General features: G+C 37.8%; 1 protein-coding gene across 2 annotated transcripts in view; it reads left to right on the top strand.

Annotated features, from left to right (window-relative positions):
* The window catches only part of LOC149210179 (uncharacterized), a 66,790-nt gene extending 42,925 nt beyond the window's left edge, over positions 1-23,865 (top strand). For both annotated transcript variants that reach the window (XM_089396655.1, XM_089396654.1), the window contains exons 3-6: positions 22,832-22,913; positions 23,007-23,114; positions 23,205-23,363; positions 23,507-23,865. In XM_089396655.1, coding sequence (XP_089252781.1) covers positions 22,832-22,913; positions 23,007-23,114; positions 23,205-23,363; positions 23,507-23,703 — 546 coding nt within the window. In that variant the 3' untranslated portion in view covers positions 23,704-23,865. The remainder of the gene's footprint in view (positions 1-22,831; positions 22,914-23,006; positions 23,115-23,204; positions 23,364-23,506) is intronic.

Here is a 23,865-nt window from a genome sequence, read left to right as displayed (position 1 = left end):
GAGCTAATTGCACCAATTTTGTAGGTTGGGGCACTGACCCTACTGTAGACAGCTGGTCTTGGACATCCTAAAGCCTAGTGAGGAAGGGGTCTATGCGCTCCCCTTTCTACATCTTGGTACATCTCAACTTCTCCTCAAGATACATCTTCTGCTGCTCGGAAGATCCCTGGTATAGTGTAGCGAGAGCTTCCCACATCTGCTTGGCAGTATCTTTGCCAGCTATGTGAGACACCACGTGATCTCGAACCCCATTGAGAATCAACCTCTTCGCTTTTGCCATCTCCTTTTTGTAGGTCTTCTGTTGATATGGATCCTGGGCAATAGCTACCACGTTATCGATGTAGGCCTTGAGACCGTATTCATCTAGAAGACAGGAAATTCTTGCCTTCCATATCACATAGTTGGAGGTTTTGTCCAACTGATCTTGATCTCTCGGCCCTGTTGATGCCATCTCCGCAAAAAATCGAACTCCTCTTCTCCTTTGCGCAGTTCCTGACTGGCTCTACGCACTCCCTATTGGAGTTGGGCAAATCTGCTCCCAACTACTGCTGCTTTGCACTGAGAAATTGAACTTCTGGACTAGAAGTTCCTCGAGGAAAGAATTTTCTCAGTGTGTGCTCTTCTTTCCTCTTGACACTATTCTGCACCAGCAAATTGCTGCAAAATAACTGTGTCCTAGTTGAAGATCTGCTCTGCAAGGAAAATGCTGCTTCTCCCTCTCCCTCTGGTAATCTTTGATCTGGAAAATTTATTCTCTGTCGAATCTCTCAAAGAAAAAAACTTTTCCTCAAAAACTGACCCTCTTGGTCAAGGGACTACGCTGCCTCTGAGGATTTCAAACTGCTACCTACGTAGAGCTACGAAATTCCTCTTCGCTTCTGCACCTGAGCTCTTCAGCTTCTATCTGTGCTTTGATACCATGTGAATAATCGGAAACCCCGAATGCTACTGCAACAACTGATTTAGTTTCTTCCATTTGTTAAATGAATTGAAGAAATTATTTATTGTGTTCTACTGTAAATATCAAAACTAATACACTACAACCTTCAAAAATAAAGTACCACGGAAGAAAAATAACGCGGGAAGAACAGATGCACACATACACAAATACATAGTAATTTTTGGACTGAGTCCCTAGAAAAACCCAACTCGGGAAAATCTGTGCAGCAGTTGAGGGTTTTATATTATGCAGTAGTAAATCTGAGTACAAGACTATGGATGTCAAATCTAGCAATCCATATAGAGAAATGACTGACAATAAATCTAGTAAGAAAAATCTCACTCCCACAGGCGATCCGACACTGACCTTGGCTCAAATGGAATTGCTCTTTTGCTGCCTCTACGCAGTCATTGCGTTAGCCTACGTAGTACTGCGTCCCACAATTTGGAACTGCTTCCTTCTCGCTATCTGATCAACTGTTGTTCGGAAGATGGATTCTCCTGGCCTTTAGACTCTCTCTCCAGCTTCTAGCACTGAATCACTGCTTCTCCCCAGCAAAATACGAAATCCCCTTTGAAGCATTGCGCTGCCTTGCGTGGCTCTGCCCTGCCTCTTTGTGGCACTCACTACCTCTCTGCAATGCACTGACCAAAACTAGGAAATCTCCCTCTGACCTTACTATCCTTGCCCCTCTCTCACTGCTTCGAGTTCACTATCTCTCTCTCTGGCAACTCAGCGCTGCTACTCTGGAAATCGATCTGCCAATGAAATCGAACTGCGGGTGTGTTCTCCAAGAACCATCGAGTTTCTTCTTATAATCGCTCATTGAGACATCAACCAGTGTTCCATGGGGATGCGTCCCCAGGGTGGGGTGCGCGCACCCCTCGCACCCCACCCACCCGGGACGGGGAGACTCTCGGGGTGCGTTTCCCCACGTCCCCCTTTTGGGGAGACTCGGGGAGACGCAAGGGGGTGCGTTTCCCCAATGTGGGAGACTCGACTCCCCGAAAGGGGTACTTCTGGGCGTCCCCCCTTCATTTTTGTCTAATTACCCTTTATAAACCAAAAAAAAATTAAAAAAATGAAAATTAATTTATTAAAAAAACATAAAAAATAAAAATAAACTAAATTAACAATTACAAATAAAAAATTACATGAACAAGTTAGGGTTAACTCCAGTTTTCAAGTTTTCATTCTGCCGCCATTCATTATGCTCTTACCTCAACGCATTTTTTTCTTCCATCTGCTCTCACTGCGCCCACGAGAGCTTCAGCGCATCCTCACTCTTCTCCACGCAGCGACTTGCTGTTAGCACTTAGCAATCATTCCAAACTTGCAGTGGCATCCTCCCTCTTGCTCCACGCAGGCGGTAGGCGGCAGCATATCAACGATTCTGCGTAATCTTGAATATATTGAAGCTGGGCCTCTTCATTTGACTACCGAATAAGTTAGCAGTCGTTGCAAACTTGCAGTGGCATCCTCCCTCTTGCTCCACGCAGGCGGCAGCATATCAACGATTTAGCGTAATCTTGAATATATTGAAGCTGGGCCTCTTCATTTGACTACCGAATTCAAACAAGAAAAACTCGTTTCTGAGGTGATTTTGTGAAGTAATTTCGTGGATTTTTTGCTATCTCTGAGGTGGTTTCGTTGGGCTTCTCTAGTCACAAGTCTTGCATTTTTCTGGTCATAATTTTTGGTTTGTTTTTTGGAGCAGTATTTTCACTTTGGAACTGCTGTCATACTCTTATCGGACCTCAGTCTCAGCGCTGGGAAAAGGTCTGCTACAGCCTACAAACCTCAGCTCATCCTTGAGGCAAGGAGCAGATCTCTGCAATTTCGGTCCTGAGGCAAGAAGTAGACCACTGTTATCCTCAGCCATGTGAAGACTTAGTGTTCAATTTAGAATCTAGAAGACTAGAATGATGAATGATGAATTCAGAATTTTCAATTTTCAATTTAATTTTTAAATCAATGATCCAATGTAAATTATAGAATGATGATTGATGAATGATGAATGATATGGATCAATGTACATTGTATTTGAATATTTGAGTTTCATATTGAATTTTATTATTGAATCTTATGGTATTGAATCTTGATGAATTAGCATTATTGAACAATGAATATGAACATGAAAATTTCAAAATTATATACATATATATAAATTTATAATATATATAATTAAAAATTATATTATATATACCTCGACGTCTCCCCGTCTCCCCTAAATTTCCCTAAAATTTCAGGGTTCTCCCACACGTCCCCTTTGTGCGTCTCCCCGCACCCGCGTCTCCCCGTCCCGGAGACTTTGTGGAACATTGACATCAACGACCAAGATTAAAACTTAATCGCTAAGATTAACTAGAACTCGTTCCAAGTCTTTTTCTAGAAGATTCTCACAATGACTTAATTAATACCTTTTAATTAATCATATTTCCTAAGTTTAGACTTAGGAAACTTAAAAAAACAATTAATTATTTTAATTAAGTCATTTCCAAGTGGAATTTCCACAACGATTTTTGGGTTTTGAAGATCTCATGCATTCTAGCATCTCCACAAAATTTCAAGGCTAGAACACATTCGATGCTACAAAAACTAACAATCCCTCTTAGCGAGGAATGTGTTCCATCACTGCAACCCACTAAAGCAACACCTTGTCTCTGCACCACCTCTTGTCATGTTGTTGATGTTTGGCTTCTCTGCCCATCTACTACTGCGCAACCCTGATATGCGCTACATATGTGCTGCTGCTGACCTTGCTAAAATGCTGTCAACTGCTGTATATGCACTGTAACTCCTCATCTGCTGCTGCTGCAACTGCAACATCTGTATTTGAGAAATATCCAACACACTGAGCCAACTGTGGTCAGTGTGATGCATCTATCACCTGAGTCCTGACTGTTGCTAGACTCTGCGCTGCCACTGAAGCCTCTATGCTGTTGCTGACTCTGCACTGTGCCAACTCTGCTGAGTATCACACGTGCATGGGCAGAGAAGGATAGATTATGGGTAGGGGCCGCACAACTTCAAAAATTGAGAAGGGAAAGGTTTTTCTTAGCTAATAAAGACAAGTTTTGTTGTTTCCAATTTTCCTTAGTGGGCGTTTAATTTCCTAGGAAGGGAAGCCCTTGTATGCTGTAAAATTGAAGTTAATGGACAACAGATTTGAAGGGAAATTTTTTCTTTGTGCATTTGTATGAGATTGGCTAATTTTTGCTTCCGTTGTTTTGTCTTTTATTTACTTGTTCAAATCTCAACATTGCATTTTATTTTGTAATTTGCAATTTAATTTATTTAACTGCAAGGAAATTACTAGGCAATAATTTGCTAGTAGCTAGAGTTAGGAAAATTTAACATGGTATCAGAGCCTACACTTTGAGAGGGAGGCCAATTTTTGATTTTGCACAAATCAACCAATAGTGATTTTGTGGAGTTCACTCTTTAGAGGGAAAGAGAGAGGTTGTACCAATCAAGGTTTTGGTAGAAATTAAGATTTTGTGGGTGTTTAAAAGGGGACCAAAACACAGATCCACAAAGATTTGCAACATATTTATTGGATCTGGAAAGAGAAATTAGCAGATCTATAAACCAAAAACATTTTTATTCTTGTAGGTGCTAGAAGGATGTAGAACACGATGGCTTTTTATTAGATCTAAGTATGGCAACAACCAGTCTCAGATTTGAAGACCAATTGGATGGAGCATCTAACATCCTAGCCTAGAAGGCAAGGGTAATTTGGCTTTTTACGGAACATCTCCTTTGGGAGATTACAAAAAAGGTTGTTTCTGTAGCGACAAATACAACACTCAAGCCGTCCCATGAGAAGGAAATTAAAGCCCAGAGAGTGATCATGGATGTTGTACAAGATCGTTTGATCTCGCAATTGGGAGAAAAACAATAAACTAGAGATATGTTTAAGGCTCTAATGGACCTATTCCAAAATGATAACATGAACAAGAAGATGATCACGAGGAACAAGCTCAGATCCATCCAAATATCAAGGTTTGATAATGTTACTAACTACTTCATGAAGATCACCTAGATACAGGATCAATGTGCAACCATTGGGGAGAAAGTGGATGAGATAGTGGGGAGAAAGCTTCCTAATTGGAGGAGGCTTTACGATGATTGCATCTAGAAAGAGGCTTGAGAGGAGTTTAAGGCCAATAGGAAAGGAGATGGAGAGGAGAACTTGGCTTTGGTTTGTCAGTCCAAGAAGGGCAAGGGGAAGGGTTTCAAGTGTAATAGTGAGGGGTCATAGTTCACGAGGAAGGAACACTTGAGCAAGCTCAAGTGTTTCATTTGCCACAAGAATGGGCACTATGCATTACAACGCTTGAAGAAGGGGAAGGGGAAGGGGAAGTTGCAATAGAAATCAACATTAGTAGAGGTACAACTTAAATGATTTTGCAACAAAGTTTGGGAAGGAATTCTCATTGGTCTACTATCTATATATTGGCACCCTACCAGAAATGCTTGGTACTTGGACAATTTTGCATCATGCCATATGACAGAAGCACGAGTCATTTCGCAGTCTAAGGGAGAAAGACTCATGGATTCATGTGGACTGTGGTGATGATGCCGAATATGTAGCGAAGGAAGAAGGAACCATTATGTTCCATCTTGAGTTAGGATGAACATTGGAGGCCAAGAACATGCTACATGTACCAAGGTTGAAGAACTTGATCTTAGGGAATAGTAGTCACGTTTAGGAACAGGTGCTCATTCATCCAGAGGATTCTATCCTAGACACAACACCGACCATTGGTGTTAGAGAGGGAAACTTATATAGGGTGAAGGGAAAGCTTGTTCTAACTTCGATACATGACAATGATAGCTTGTGTGGGTTGTGTTTCATGAGGATGGGATACTTACACTACAAGGCATTTCCAATATTGAGGGATATTTTTATTGATTTCCCAAAGTTCATGTTGATTAGCAGTGTTTGTAGAGGGTGTGCAACCTGGCAAGAATGCCAAGATTGCTTTTCCAAGCACTAAGAGCAGATCCAAGGGGATCCCAAATCTCATTCATTTAGATGTGCATGGGGCAATGTCAATGGCATTAGTGTAGGGAGCACTATACTATGTCACATTCATTAATGACTATTCTAAGAAAACTTGGATCTTCTTCATGAAGACCAAGGGTGAGGTCTTTAGTTGGTTCGAGGAGTTTAAGGGCCAGGTGGAAAACTAGACAGAGAGGAGGATAAGGGTATTGAGGTTAGATAATAGGGATCAATACACCTCTAATGACTTAAAGGATTTCTGCAAGGAAGTGGGGATCAAGAGGCAGATTGTTATGCATAAAAATTCATAAACATGTTAATGAAATAAATAAAATAAAATAATAATAATAATAATAATAATAAAATTAAATAATTAATGACCTAATTAACTATGAAGGGTCAAAGGTAAAAAGTTGTGACCATTCACCTTCTTGGCCAGTCAATGCTTATATAGGCACACCGCCATGCAGGATTGTATCGCCATTTTGTTATTTCAATAATACAATTACTACTACACTTCATACATAGTCTACAAACAATTACATTTTTCTTACTAGTGTTTTTGTCTCCAATAGTGGTATCAGAGCCACGTGATTCAAGCTCCGCATCTGCTGCACAAACACCCTTATTCTGCTGTTCTCAATGATCTCATCATCACTACACCGCCACTCGCTTGTCTACACTCGTCCGCTGATCCACCAAGTCCATTGTCCCTTGTTCTTCTTCCCTGCGTCGCATCTTTCTGTCATGCTTCGTTACACCACACCTGATTCATTGTCTTGTGCCCTTGCTCACCGTAGACTGCATCGTTGACCATTCCGCGTCCATTTCCACTATCTAACCACCAATCAACTTGTTAAGAAATCTAGGGCATTAGCATTAGGTGACTTCTCTTCTATTAGTGATTTCTTGTGAATGCTTTTTACTTCTTTAGATTAGGATCTTCTTCTTGTTAGATTATTAGTGTTCTTCTTCATCAAACAATAACTAATGCATGAACATAAATAGACAAGAGACATAGCATGTATGCTATGAGCCAGGGCCAAAACCTCTCACTCTTTGAGAGGAATACCCACACAAATTCTTGTTATAGAGATTCTAATTGATGAATACCAAGACCAAGACCCTTAACCTATTAGCCACTCCAATACCAAGACACAAGTCTTCTTCCATCTCTTTGATTACTCTCTCTCGGTTTCTTCTACTTTGCATTATATGAGATCACTGTAGTCATTGAGGTCACTATCATGATACAAACCTCTTCTTTAACAGTAGCACCGAATCTTGAAGCCATACCATGGTCACTAATCTCTGAGATAATACTGAGACCTCTTTAAACAATGGCACTGAATTCTCCTTTGCTATGAGACCGAATCATTGTGTCATAATACCAAACTGTAGGTCCTTTATGATGCGGAACTGTGACTATTTCAGAGCACCAAACTGTGATCTATATTTTCTTGTTTGAACTGTATCATATAGACCATTCATTCAAAAATCGAGCTTCTATTTCTATAGTTAGCCATAAAAGGATCATCGTTGTTTCTTTTACACCTCATCCGAACTTGCCACTGTAATTGACTACTCGAAATTCAGAGTGTGATTTGAACTGTAATCTCTGTCCCATCCATTCGAAACTACAAAGAGAGATACATCCGAACTACTCTTACCCAACTAAGACTATAGAGAGATATGTGCAATTCTGTCTGTCCTAATGCGAGGACCCTTCATGCCTATTTATAGTTGTTGGTGCATATAAATAAGCTGACAGATCATTTCGAATAGGTGTGTCTTCATAGGGTGAGCTAACATGAGTTCCTTCATTCATCTTGAGGTCAACATAGGAAGAGGAGGATTGTGCTTGTCTTTTGGAGGGCTTCTAGACACCTTTAAAGACTTATATACATTTGACACATGCCCAAGAAAGGCTCTTCATACATGACATTAACTCTATGACAATTCCTAAGGGCTCACAATGGGAGCCATCTAAAATAAAATCCCTTGCTCATGAGACCCATTAAGCAAGTCTTACAATAATAATTTTATTTTCTTTCTTTACATCATTTACAAAAGTCATAGTTACATGTCATTATGAAGACTGAACCTAGTTACACTCTTCAACACTCCCTCTTAATTAGGGAGGTATTCATAATGGTACTTGGTCATTCTCAATCTGAAGAATTTCTCATAAGAAGAATCGGATTGGTAACTCATCTGTTAGCATCATATCAACCAACATTGTCACATAGCAAGGCCTTGACTAACAACTTTATCCACATGATTAGAGCACAATGCTGGCGAGACCAATGATTCATAGACACCATAATCATTGTCTCTCAAGGTACATACTCCATCTGGGTGTTCACAGAGTATGACCTACTTTGGACTATTCTTATCTTGGATAGCTAGTCCACAAAGAATATTAGTCCACAACTACTCTTATCTTGGATGCCCTATCTCATCCTCAAATAGTATCGGATGCTAGATGATTATCCAATCCTCCATTATGTCTTCCCAGATGAAGACCAGAATGATGTGTTTATCTCTCCCTCTCAATTGGGGAGGACATATCAATTCCAATAATGTAATGTACTCATTCCTATGGAAGGAATGTACCTAAGCTCCTTCTTGGCTTAGGAATTTCCAAGTTTCTTGAAAGTAAGAAACTCATTTTCATGCTCCCTCTTAATTAGGGACCTACAACAGCTCTGCAACCAGTTGCTTGAAGAGCTCCTTGCTTCGATGTCATGAATTTCTTTGTCAAGGAGTCTTCATCATTTGGGGCTTCTTCATAGGGCACAAACCATCCATCATTTTCATTCATAAGTCAGTCATGTCATTATTCCTTTCATCAAAAAGTGATCTAGTAGCCTTCATCTGGCCTTGCTTCATGTCATACTGCCTTCTTCATGCCATACTTTCTAGAAGGATCTTACATCCTTCTATATGGTCCTCTTGGAAGACATCCACAGTTCTTCCCTTTGGCAGTCCTGCATAAGCCCATTCAGATATTTGTTCAAAAATAAGGAATGAACACTTAAATCAAAATTACCTTTTGTGATGGTCTTTCATCATGACATCTTCCTGTAGGTATTAGTGTCTTGCATACATGTTGACACATCTCCCAAAGATATCCATTGTCAAGGGTCTCCATCTTTTTCCCAACTTCCATCAGAGTCTTCATATCTTTCCAGAAGGCTTCCCAGTGAAATCTTCTTGGTCTTCCAGATGTTGATTGCCTTTACCATGGTTTCGTATCTCACAATCTCTTCACACTTTTCATTCCCAAGATCTTCCAATCAGAGTTCCTTAATTGTAGTCAACCACCTCACAGTTCATATGAGGAGGACATATTATGTTGATTTCATCTAGTGTGACCCATGCCTTCTGACATCCTTTCATAGGAGGAGATTCCTTTCCTTAGATCATGCTTCTCAAGATCGAGCAGTGATCCATATTACCTGCAACCATACAACATAATATTGAATACAAGCATACATACCTCATTTAACTTTAGGTCATCGAGGCTTCTTTCAACAACTTCCTTGATTGAAAAGATCTTCAACCCCTTGATTTGCTTCATCTCTTATGTCATGTTACCATCATCCCATGAATTCCACATGTTGGAGTTCCTGATGAAACACTTGCTTCCGCTCTAGATTGGTGAACCTTCCGATGAAGATTCCATCAATGAGTCTCGAGGATCTTGCATATCCTTTTCCAACAGGTGTTGCCTTTTGATGTATGATGAGCCTTGTCGTGGATGACTTCTTCCTTTCCTTTAGTTTCCAATGAGGTTCTCAAGAGCTATATCCTTCATAGTTGACTATCAGACATCCTTCATGTTTCCTATGGTAATGTCACGTGCGCTTTACTTCTAATGCTTTTCCTCTTTCTTGGACTTCCTTCTTTCAACTTTCACCACTTCTTCGGTGAAATGGGCTTCTTCTCTATCTTTCTTGTTATTGCCCTTCTTGAGTTTAGGACAATCTTTCCTGTAATGCTATGTTCTTTCCTTTCGACAAAATGTTTGAATCCTTTCATTTGATCCTTCAACACTTTTACCCTCAATCTGTCATCTGTTGATTTTTGGGTAGCATCGAATGTGCTCTAGCTCCGAAATTTTGTGGAGGGGCTAGAACACATGAGATACAAAAGAGGCAGAAACTGAGCAGGGAAGGAATTTTCTCAGCTGATAAAATCAGGTTTTGCTGTTTGTAGTTTTCCTCAGTGGGCATTTAATTTCTCAGGAAGGGAAGCCCTTGTATGCTGTACAACGGAAGTTAATGGACCGCAGATTTGAAGGAAAAATTTTCTGTGTGCATTTGTATGAGATTAGCTAGTTTTTGCTTCCACTGTTTTATCTTTTAATTACCTATTAAAATCTCAGCAGCACATTTTATTAAATCTGCAATTTAATTTATTTAATTGCAAGGAAATTACTGGGTACTAATTGCCAGTAGCTGGGGTTAGGAAAATTTAACATCTCCTGCACAGCACAAGGGAGGAATCCCTACGAAACACCAAGTTCAATATATGGTGATAATAAAGAATGGGGTTTAGGCTTAGGAAGCAAATACAATTTATGCCTTTCTGTTAAAGATTATTTCAGATTTGTAAAACCGCGAAACAAAAGGTTGATTTTATAGTATTTTTTGTGGTGGTATAAAGGAAGAGAAGGGCCTAAACCAATATCCGGGTTATGGAGTCAAAGGAGGGCTGTTTTCTTCGAGAATGAGGACAAAACAGAGCTGGGATGAACATGCTACACCTGTCCTTATACTGCTGTTATATAATGAAGAAAATTTTACTTGAGGGAGCCCTAATGAAGGTGCACCTCTTAAGATATGTTTGAAGGTGTGCCTATCAATGAACATGAAAAGATTGCAACAACTCAAATTAAGATGAATTATTCAACACTGACTTAAACTGCAAAGACATTCAAGAGGGAAATGACCCAGAGTTAAGGAATGGTATTTACTTGGATTAGCCCTTCAAATATTTCTTGTGAAGGATTTCCAGCATCACATTCAGCCTTAAATAGAATGCCTTCAAATATGTTCGTTGATTTTTTCAATTTAGCTTTCACCCTATTTGGTTGAGTCTTAATGTCTTCCAGTTCCTTTTGATGATCTTTTTGGACTTTATTTTCACATTCTTCATCAATTTTTGCTGTCCTTCAATTCGGGCTTGCTTTCTTGATTTGATATTTTCATTTGTTAGGGCTTCTTCAATTTCCTGGCAGATTCCCTCTTCAAGTCTTTTTTCCATCTCTTCATTTATGATCTTTGGTTCTTGGTTTTGACAACGCTTTTTCTTCTTTTAATTTGTTCACCTATTTAAGTAGTGTTTGACTATGGTTTCACAATATAGAAATTTATTTCCTCTCTGACAGTTTCTTCATCCTTATCTCTTTTATCCTGGAGCAGTTTGGATATTGCCAAATCTCTCTTCTGATGTACTTCGTTGTTTTCCTTCAATATCCATTATATTTTGCATCATTTCTTCTGTTCAATATCCTTCATCCATTTATTTAAGGAGCTGCTTTTCAATTCTTCCCATATTTTACAACATAATCTGGTGTATATATCCAGTCTATTCTACCAGTCATGAGCATCATATACAAGATAAAGGATGGTAGAATCAACATTTTTCCAATTTTCCTTTGCAATTTCAACCATTCTCTTGAAACAATACTCCTTTTATTTCCATTTAAAATATCGTGTTTCCATCATATGTGGACTTATACATTAGGGATTTTGTTAGAAACTTAGAATCCCTAACTTGCAACTACACTATCTTCCAAATATAGATCCTAAATTGTCCTAAAATTTTTCTCAATATGTTAGCTTCTTTTTCCTCTTTCCACCATAATTACTGCAATCAAAAGTTCCAATCAACAGTGATGACAATTTTGAGTTGACATACCTTTTGAACCCGTTCTATGGGGACTTCTCTATATGCTGACATTGTATCCTATTTTTATCTTTTAGTTTTGTTTGAATCACTTATAATAAAAAATCATTCTTGACAATTCTAATATAACTTTCCAAAAATAGTTAGTCACATCTCAATTTGGAAGTGACTTTCCAAAAATAGAAAGTCATATCTAATGGATCAAGGATGATCTCGACATATGGAATCTATTTTAAAATCAAATCAATCATGATTACACAAGTCAAGAATTAATATTTTTATCCTTACTAGTATTATTATTATTATGATACTATTATTTATAAAATATTCTAAAGTCACTCACCTTTAATGGATTAATAAAAACAATTTCTCTCATGGAATAAGTAAATTAAATTGAGAATCTCTTACTTGGCAAATCAAATCTCTCTCCTGGAATAAAATAGTAACTCCACACTTAAGTGAATGTAAATCTCCCTTAATAATTCAGTAGGTGAAAGTGTAACACCTCATTAAATGCACCCATAACTCATTCATTCAATTCGATTTGTAACTTTGACCAAATATTCTCTCATGTCGAAGTGTAACTCTTTCTCTCTCCCTAATTCGAATTGTAACTCAAGAAAAATGTACTCCTCTTTCTATTCTTGGGATGAGTTACACTTTTCCTCAATTTTCTCCTCAAGTAACTCCTCTCTCATGGAATTTGATTCTCCTATTATTGGCTCAAGGCATGAATTCATTTTGTCACTACTCTACTTTCTCATCTATTTATGCAAGAGTAATTGAGAGTTGAGAGTAGCATGTTCATTGTGAAGAAGGAAAGCCAGTGTTGGGTGTGTGCAAGAGAAGTGTGAGAACTAATGAAGAGCAAGATCAAGGGAAAAGGTGGAGCAAGTGTGAAGGACATGATCTGATGAAAAGGAGGAGGAGATCTTCAGGTAAAGAGCATGTGCACTTTAGCTACAAGTTGATCAAACATTGGTGACTTTATTCATTCTCTCTCTTTCTCCCTTTCTCTCTTTATACTTTGTTGAACAATTAAATAAATCTAGTATAAAAAGAATCATTTGGGTGTTTTGCCCTTTAAGGGGTTTTGCATTGGTCATTGGATCAAAATCTCAGTGTCTCATATTTGTGCTTGGCTGTTTTTATACGATCCTTAAGTTTATGTTCTATATAACATCATAGAACATTTAGTTTTCTGCAAAGTGCATTTAGTTTTTCTACAAAATAAATTCAATTTTCTGCATAGGACTTTCAAGTTTCTGCAATGAATTTTTAAATTTCTGCATAAAACTCTTAGATTTTAACATGGTATCAAGTCCTTGGTAAAGACAAGTCCAAGGAGACTAGAGATCACCTGAAGAGACCCCACTTGTTGCCAAAGTTTTTTAACAAGATTATTTTGTCCTACTTCAAGGTAGAAGAGAAGCTGGATGATACTTCAAACTTTGGTTAATGAAAAACAAGACTAGATATCACTCTTGAAGAACACAAAGTTCTGGAGTATGTTGAAAGCACAATAGCTTATCCACTAGAGAATTCAAGTGTTGTTGTCAAATCCAAACATAAAAAGGGTGAAATCAGAATTAGAAAAATTATCCTTGATTCTCTTAGTGATCATCTCATTACTTATGTTTTTGGTTTGAAGAAAACTAAATAAATGTATGACAAACTAATTTACATGTTTGTAATTAGTAAATTGAACCAAATTATTGCCTTGAAAAATTAACTAAAGGTTATTAAGATGAACAAATGAAAAATGGTTCAAGCATACTTCCTGATAATGACCAAAATAAAAAAATCCACTGTCAATAGTTGGTGAAGTTGTACTCGACAAAGAAATGGTGTTCATTGTGTTTGGAGGCCTTTCTCCTGTTTGGGAGACTTTTATCACCACCATCAACAATATCAAGTTTCAACACTATTCCCACTTTTTAATGAGCTTTTGGGAAAGTGTATCCAAGAGGAGGGCAAAATGATCTCCAAAGGGAGAATTTCACATTATGAAAAATGAGAACCTACTGCATTTTCAACATATGAAAAGAGAAATAAAAGGTAATGAAAATAAATTTTCTTACAAATCAAATAAAGAGAATCTAAACATGTCAAAGGTTAGATGCTTTAACTATCAGAAACATGGTCACTTTGCTTGTGACTGTAAAGAAAGAAGAACACCTAGATTAAAAAACAAATTTGATTATAGAAAAAACTTTTCTGAAAATCAAAGAAAAGACCATCCTAAGAAAACAATAAATCCAAGATATAGAAATAATGCAATGGAAACTCAATCACAATATTTTCTTGTTTTTGCCCTTTCCAGTTCTTTAACTGTTAATATTAGGTATGTTCTATGCTTAGAGCAATTTATTTCAATTTTCACATTTAGCTCAATATCTTTTCTAGGTTAGCAATCACATTAGCATAATAGTAAATTGCAGATAGAACATAAACATAAATCGCAGAAGGCAAGTCAAGATAAGAGGACACAAGATGTGGCGCTAGCTAGGGACAAACCCCAATGTGGGGAAACCCTTGATCAATTCTTCTTATATGTTCTTCAATAGTTCAGTAGAGAGAGAGATAGTACATATACAATAGAAGTCAACACATTGACTTTTCTAAATAAGAGTGTAGATCATCTCTAAGAAAATGATACATGAGTTAGCTGAACTCAGTTGAAGACATGCTGCTTCAATTGATTCTCCAAGGTGACTCCATCACCATGCTGCACCTATCATTATGCTGTACTTCATCATCATGCTGCGCCTACTGTGCTGCACCATGCTTCACCCATCATCACTACGCTGCATCTCATCATGCTTCACTAATCATGGCTGTACCTGTCACTGTACTGCTGCACTATGTTGCACCCAAATGCATGCTGCAAATACTTCATCATCCTGCTACTGTATGCATTCTCGCTGCTGCGATATGTCCATCATTACCATGTTGTCCCATTGCTGCTCCAATGTCCATCAACACTGATCTACACCATGTTGCACCATCATATGCTGCACTATACATCATGCTATGCATCGCTGCTCCTATGTGCAGTATGTTGCACTGTACAACATGTACTCATAGTTGCTCCTATGTGCACTATACATCTTGCTATGCTCCTCCAAGACTGTATAGGATTAGGGTTGACTACATCAAAACTTTGACCCAACACGCTGCTGCAATACTGTTGTACTGTTGTTCCTGGTTAGGGCATGATAACGCTGCAACAATCCTTATCAACCCACACAAACAACCTCCAAATAACTATGGCCTAGTCAAGGTAAAGTGTTGCCTCCATACACTGTTGTTTTGGGCGTATGGCAGCTTCTCAAGCCTACACGCAACCCTGTTTTGGAGTGGCTAGGCCTGTGACCTACCATAGATCTTTGCGGCACCTTAACAACCCTCCAAAACAGTCATACCTTACCTCTTTCTGCCCTCATAGACCCGCATGCTCCCTTCTTCAAACTCGGCTTTGGTTGTAGCATAGAACAACTCTCCACGCAATCACCAAGAGGCTCCGATAGCCCTAAGACACCCACGTTGTCCCTACCTTCTTTGCTGGTTAGGGCATCCTTTAGACAAAGAGTGAGGGAGCCCTTTACTATGGTTAGGGTATCTCTTTTCCAGCGTCTAAGGGCTGTCTTAAACAGTGTATAGATTAGGGCAGCTAGGGTATGATAAGACTAATTTTTGGGACAACTGTTAGGCCTCTTTTAACATGCTAGATCCCCCTTTGAATTGCGGTCAAACCTTCACAAGACCTGCGGCTAGGACATCATTCTTTTACTGCGAAAAGGGTTTCCTTCTAGACCTGCGTTTAGGGCTTCCTCTTCTTAGACTTCTCTTCCACTAAAACCCAAAACAAGTGGAGAGAAATCAAGAATGAAGTGTGTGCACAAATGACTATCAAGTCACCTCTTTTATACAAAAACGTTGAGCACACATGGGGGTTATTTGGTTGCTGGCCAACCTTGATGAATTGTCCCATAACACTAATAGATTCATATCTCCATGAATACTTATCGGAATCGGATGATCTTTAGATCAATCCTACACCTCTCGATGAGAGGGATCCAAGAAAAATATCCGCTGCCATAAATAAGATGACCCACATGGAGTTTGGCCCTAGTTGCCAATTTTAACATTTACAAATTTATTTGATAGTTGGTTAATTGAATGGTGCTTCCAAACATTTTATTGGTTACAAAGAAGCACCCTCTAATCTAGGTGAGAGGGAGACTAATTTAAATGTTATCCTTGGAGATAATTCTGCTCACCAAGTTAAATGGTTATGGTTAATTTTCATTTCAGTTAGATAATGACAAATCTATTTTTCTACAAGAATTTTTGTATGTAACTGGTTTGAAAAAGAATCTTGTTTCCATATATGCTCTAGAAGATAAATGAATGAAAGTTGCTTTTATTAATGGAAAAGTTCTAACTTGGCCTTTGAACTCAAGTATGAGAGAAACCTTTACTCTTGTATCAAGATGTGAAGGGCTTTACAAAGTCAATGGTAAACCCATTCATGCACTGGTCCATGATACCGATATTTAGAGTGAGTTATGGCACAAAAGATTCACTCACATACACTACAAAGCCTTACCTCATGTAAGGAAGATGTTTTCTGGAATTATTGAGATCATAATGAATCATGAAGGAGTTTGCCCAGGATGTGCAAGTGGAAAGCATATAAAGAGACCATTCCCTTCAAGCAAAACAAAAATTAATCAGGTACTTTAGCTCATACATTTTGATTTATGTGGACCTATGCCTGTTACTTCTCTTGGTGGCTATTTGTATTTCATGATTTTTGTTGATGATTTTTCTCACAAAACATGGATATTATTTTTGAAAAAGAAAGGGGAAGCATTTGACATGTTCAGAGATTTCAAGGCTTTGATTGAAAATCAAACTGGAAAGCCGATTAAAGCTTTCAGATTTGATAATGAGGGAGAGTTCACCTGCAATGATTTTAATGATATTTGCAAAGATGTTGGAATAAAGAAAGAAATCACTGTGTTGTACAACCACAACAAAATGGTGTGGCTGAGAGGAAGAATATAACCATTATGGAAACAATCAGAGTCATGTTGCATGATAAAAGACTACCAAAGTTTGTGTTGGGAGAAGTTGCAAACACTGTTGTTTATGTGCAAAACAAAACTCCTCATCAGGCTTCAGATAATAAGACTTTTGAAGAAGTCTTCATTGGTAAAAGGCCCGAGGTGAGTCATTTGAGAATCTTTGGCTGTCCTGTATACTTCCATGTGCCAAAAGAAAAAAGGAACAAACTAGAAGCTTCAGGTAAGAAAGATATGTTTGTTGGTTATTGTGATAATTCAAAAGCTTATAGAATTTATGTACTTGGTCAAAGAACTATAGAGTTTAGCAGAGACGTAACATTTGATGAAGATGCAACTCTTAGAAAAGCAAGAGACTCTCCTCCTTCCTTGCAAGATGCTAAGCAACATGCATGATGCTGCCCCAAGAGGAACGCTCAGAGAAAGTAAGAAGCCAAGTCAATTTATGGGTATGTTGCTATATTTAGACAGAACCATGCACCTTTGAAGAAGTTGCAAAAGAACACATCTGGAAAGATGCCATGACTAAAGAATACGAGTCCATCGTCCAAAATGATGTCTGGGGAGTAGTTCTTAGTCCTCAAGGTAAATCTATTGTCACTTTGAAATGGTTGTTTAAGATTAAACATGGTGCAGATGGTAGTATTGGAAAATATAAGCTAGATTTGGAGCTAGAGGTTTCTCTAAGAAAGCGAGAATAGATTACAATGAAATTTTTGTACTTGTAGCTCGATGTACTATTATTCAATCTGTTGTTGCTTTAGTTGCTAGCCAAGGATGGACTCTTCACCAAATGGACACGAAAACTGCTTTCTTGCATGGATTCCTCAAGAAAGAGGTATTTGTGGAACAACCACAAGGTTTTGAAGATCACGACAGTGAAACTCATGTATGCACACTGAAGAAAGCCTTATATGGGTTGGAGCAAGCTCCAAGAGCTTAGTATGCTCTCATTGATAGCTACTTGATAAAGCTTGTTTTCTCAAGAAGCAGTGCAGACCCAAACCTCTACTTCAAGACAGTCCAAGGTATACCTTTGATTTTGGTATGTATGTTGATGATTTATCCTTGACAGGAGGAGAACCTCTTATCCTCTAGTGCAAGATGGAGTTAGCTTTTGAATTTGAAATGGAAGACCTTGGTTTGATGCATTACTTTCTGGGTATAGAGATCTGACAAAGACCTGGTGAAATATATCTTTCTCAAGGAAAATATGCTGTTAAGCTTCTTGAAAGATTTGATATGGTAGAATGTAAGTCCATGCATACTTATATGGAAATGAAATTTAAGAAATTATGTGGCAAAGCTGCAGGACCTAATCTGGAAAATCCCACTGAGTGTATACAACTCATTGGTGCTTTGATGCTATTGGTAAACACTAGGCCTGACATATGCTTTGTTGTAAGCACTTTAAGCCAACATATGATTGATCCCTTTCATGCCCATTGGATTGCTGCAAAACATGTACTCAGATACGTGCATGGAACTATCAATCTAGGATTGAAATACATTACTGAATATGTAAGACTTCATGGATATACTGATGTTGATTAGGCTGGTAACTCTGCTGATAGAAAGAACACTTCTGGTTGTTGCTTTAGTTTAGGATCTGCCATAATCTCTTGGATGAGTAAAAAACAGAAGTTTGTTGCACTGAGTACAACTGAAACTGAGTACATCTCTACTAGCATGGCTAGCTGTGAGGCAATTTGGCTGAGAAATCTTTTTGGGGAACTATTTAAGCAAGTTCCATACACAATAGTTATATATTGTGATAATAAGAGTGGGATTCATCTTGCAAAAAAAACCTGTGTTTCATGATAATTCCAAGCATATTGAGATCAAGTATCACTATATGTGAGATATGGTGCAGAGAGGAGCAGTGAGGCTCCATTACATCTCCTCTAATGGTTAGATAGCTGACATTCTTATCAAGCCTTTACCGAAAGGAAAGTTCTTGGTTTTTAGAGAGCATCTTAGACTTATGGACATGACCCTTCTAGGTAAGAAAATTCTATCACTGCAGCAACTGATTTATTTTTCCTACCTATTTCATCATAAGTTATTCATGAAATTACTTCAACAAACATTTAAATAAATACTGCTGCAGATATCACACCATAATACAGAAACAAACATATGCACACATTGACACAGTTATTTTGGACTAATGTCCCCGGAAAAACCCAATGTGGGAAAACCGGTGCAACAAGGGAGGATTTTATTATTTAGCAATTTTCTTGTACAACAGGGTGCCAAACTGGCTTGCCCATAGATAGACAAACTTCCAACACTGTTCTAAACCCAACATAGGCCCTCTGCGTGGATGATGCAAACCCTTTTGGCTCTGCGCAGTCTCTTCTGCACTGATCTCTATCTCTCTATTCCATACTTGCTGCCTCCTGTCTGCTCTCCAGACCACTAGTTCAATTTCTCAGCAAACCCCGCTCCAGAAATTGAATTGACTGGTCTCCCTAGTGTGTCCTCCAAGTGTCCCTCAAGCCTCCTCTTATACTTTTTCTGTTGACATCTCAATGACCGAGATTAAGTCCCTAATCAATGGCTAAGATTAGATTTGGCTTGATCCATGTCTTTTGGACCATTCTAACACAGATTCATATTAATACACATTAATATTTTATTTTTCCTAAGTTTAGACTTAGAGACTCCATTAAAAATATTAATTATTTTAATATCTCCTGATTTGTTTAGACTCTGCCCAAACCCTTTCTTGGTATTGGAGATCTTATGTGCCCTGACCTTTCAACCAAATTTCGTGGCTAGAGCACATCTGATGCTGCCCCAAATCAACACCGAGAAGCAGTCACAACTGATCAAGAACATTGAGCTGCCTTTCTCCCCTGTCAGAGCTCACATGATTAGGGAATGATGCCAGAAAGCTTCGGAGGATGAGGGACCTCTTGTGTAGTGTGTGCCAAAAGAGTAGGCCTCAATATGCATTCGACCCACACTTTGGGACGTGGGAAGTGCCACATATCTAGCCAATAGGTGTACTGAGACTTGTCTGTGTTACTTGTCTAGGATGCAGGTGTTCCACCACTTGACGTTTAAAGAAACTTGGTTGTGTTTGATTTTTGTCTGTGTGACTTGAGTCTTGTCCATGTGATGGTCCTTTCCTTTCCCAATTTGTGTCAAGTGGATGATTCTTCTTTAGACTGTGACTTCATTGTTACATATGTTACAGAGTAGAGTTGAACTAGATGAATGAAAGAGATCAGAGGAAGCCAAAATCTTTGATGCAAAAAAATTCCTCCCTAACTAAGAGGGAGTGTTAAAATTTGGCAGCTTAGGGATGGATTTCTCCTAGAAGAAATCAAATCTTTCAGTTTTTTTTGAACCACCTATAATAAAATTTCATTCCTGACAATTTTAATATGACTTTCCAAAAATAGTAAGTCACATCTTAATTTGGAAGTGGCTTTCCAAATATAGAAAGTCATGTCTAAAGGATGATCTCAACATATGGAATCCACTTTAAAATCAAATCAATCATGATTATACAAGTCAAGAATTAATATTTTTATCCTTACTAGTATTATTACTATTATTATGATACTAAGTCATTCACCTTTAATAGATTAATAAAAATGATTTCTCTCGTGGAATAAATAAATTAAATTGAGAATCTCTTACTTGGAAAATCAAACCTCTCATGGAATAAAATAGTAACTCCACACTTAATAGAATGTAACTCTCCCTAACTAATTCAATGTATGACAAAAGTGTAACTCCTCATTAAATGCACTTGTAACTCCCTCATTCAAATTGATTTGTACCTTTCACCAAATATTCTCTCATGTCTAAGTGTATCTCTCTCTCCCTAATTTGAATTGTAACTCCTCAAGACAAATATACCTCTCTATTCTTGGGATGAGTGACACTTCTCCTCTAGTAACTCCTCCCTCATGGAATTCGATTTTCCTATTATTGGCTCAAGGCATGAATTCATTTTGTAAATCCTTTTATTTCTCATCTATTTAAGAAAGAGCAAGTGAGAGTTGAAAGTAGCATGTTCATTGTGAAGGAGAGCAAGTATTGAGTGTGTGCAAGAGAAGTGTGAGAACTAGTGAATAACAAGAGCAAGGGAAGAGCTGGAGCAAGTGTGAAAGATATGATCTGATGAAGAGGAGGAGATCTTCAAGCAAATAGCATGTACACTTTAGTTGCAAGTTGATCAAACATTGGTGACTTTTTTCATACTCATTCTCTCTCTCTACTCTGTTGAATAATTGAAGAAATCTAATAGAAGAAGAATCATGTGGGTTCTCCCCCTTGAGGGGTTTTTCCTTGGTCATTGGACCAAAATCCTAGTGTCTCATATTTGTGCTTGGCTTTATTCATATGATCTTTAAGTTTATGTTCTATCTACAATTGCTGGTCTGAAAATTTTTGAAGAAGAAATCTGCATGCTAAGCAATTGTAACAACATACAACATTCAGTTTTCTCTAAAGTACATTTATTTTTTTTGCAAAAGACATTCAACTTTTTGCAAAATACATTAAGTTTCATTCAATTTTCTACAAAGTACATTTAGTTTTCCGGATAGAACTTTTAAGTTTCTGCAAAAAAAAATTAAATTCCTGCATAGAACTTTCAGATTTTAACACCTATTGTATCTCTGAAATATATGATCCAACTTCTCTTATAATTTATTTGTAACAATGTGAAATATTTGCTCGTGATCTTGATTAGTCATTCACTTTGGATTCTCCAATAGAAAGTTATGGCCAATTTCGAAAACCTCGCAGTACTATATCCCTTATCAAGAGAACAGGGTTGTATAGGTGATAACGCTGCTAATTTGGCCCTAATGAATATAAGGTTTGGATCTGTAACACCTTGTCATGTCTTCTTTCATATATCACTCATATCATTGAAATTGGTCTTTGCTATCTTTAGATATATCCGGTTTTGTGTACGTTGGTAGTTTTGTTAAGGTTTTAGGTTTGGATAAAATCCATATCTTATAGGGACTACAACTCTGCAATTTTGGCACCTTGGATTCTGAAGTTTTGCCCAGATATATTGTGGTCTGTTTCTTTCCAACCCTTAAAGTTGCACTGAATTTGGATATCCTTAGCCAAAGCTATACTTGAACACAATTCCCAAAATACTATTATCATGAGTTAAACAATAGATCATACAGCAGGAGAAAAACTCCCAAATAATATAACTACATCCATAATCCCAAATAATCCAAGTACATCCATATACCATATCATTATCACCAGTCAAATGTGTACAATAATGGCTTTGTATGTATACACACACAGATTCTCACCTTTTGCTCATATAGGCCTACAACAACCAGGCCATCCTACTATTTACATATGCATTTGATCACATATTAACCCTGTTAACAACTCTACATTATAATTCACGTGGATTGAACAGAAAAATATTATAAACCAAAACTGGGACAGATACTTATCACCAGAGGTACTTGGCAATATCGTTAACTGTCATTATGTTTTGTCCAGCAGATAGGTGTCTTTGTTGCAAATCAAATATTTGCTTGAGATGTCTACAGGTATGTCTTTCCACTTAAATATGTAGTGGAGGTTACCACAATTACTCCTGGTGCATTTTCTCAGTCTATGTAGGGATTGATTCACGTTCCCTATAGTCAGCGGATGTAAATGGTTTTTGTTCCTTTCATTTCCTTGTGCTCAAGGTGCAGCGAAAGCTAGTTAAAGAATTTGGCTTTTATTACAATGGCTCTCACTTAGTCATTTTCCGTGAATTTTAGGAAAATGTTTCAAAAACTCTGCCTGCACTGATTTAAATGAACAGGAGACAATCAGAATTTGCTTTAATGAAGTCGGAGATAAAATCTGTTATTTATGTCACAGGTGCACGGGGGCTCTAGTGGGATTGGAACATTTGCTATTCAAATAGCAAAGTATTATGGAGCAAGAGTGTTTGTTACAGCTGGTAATTGAACTTTGTTTGGTTATTTTAACGGTGTATCAGTATTTAGCACCAGTTCAATTATGAGTAATGCACAAGTGAGTATTTGGCGTTCAGGAAGCGAGGAAAAATTAGCACGTTGTAAGGAGCTTGGTGCTGATGTGATAATAAATTACAAAACAGAAGATTTTGTTGCACGAGTACAAGAAGAAACAGGAGGAAAAGGTTAATATTTATGTGAATACACGGACCCTTTTCTTTTGACCTGCACAGAAAACAAATACCTTTACCATATTCTATCAATATTTGTTGTAGGTGTTGATGTAATACTAGATAATATGGGCGGCTCTTATTTGAAGAGGAATTTAGATGCTTTGTGCCTCGATGGGAGATTATTTCTTATTGGTTTTCAAGGGGGTAATGTTACAGAGATCAACTTGTCAACTATATTTGCAAAGCGCCTTACTATCCAAGGTAGTCTTATTTTCCAGTTGAATCTTGTAGGAAATAGGAGGGATGACTTAGTTGCAGTTTGATGTCTTTCTGGTTTACTTTTGTTTCAGTTCATGTATTATTGGGAATGGATTTATAACAATTCAATGTGCTTTTGAAATCAGCCGCGGGGTTGAGGGCTCGCTCTAAAGAGAACAAAGAAAAAATCATCTCTGATGTTCTCAAGCATGTTTGGCCTGCATTTGAAGAAGGAAAAGTGAAGCCCATCATACATACGTCACTTCCCTTGTCACAAGCTGCACAGGCCCACAGGCTTATGGAATCCAGCACACATATTGGCAAAATCCTGCTTACAGTATAGCAGTTGTAAGTGAAGAGGGACGGAATAAGATATTCTTCCCATCTTTTTATTTTTTATTTTTATACAGAGAGGATATCTAAAATGAAACATCTTACACACTCTATCTAATGTCTTTATATATCTATTGTTTTAAGTTATTGAAACTCCATTTGTTAGTATAAA

This window comes from Pinus tabuliformis, chromosome 1_2 (assembly GCF_031772625.1).
Source record: "Pinus tabuliformis cultivar Carrire ecotype Pingquan chromosome 1_2, CPIR1, whole genome shotgun sequence".
In the NCBI taxonomy this organism is placed as follows: Eukaryota; Viridiplantae; Streptophyta; class Pinopsida; order Pinales; family Pinaceae; genus Pinus; species Pinus tabuliformis.
This window is presented reverse-complemented; position numbering and strand designations above follow the sequence as displayed.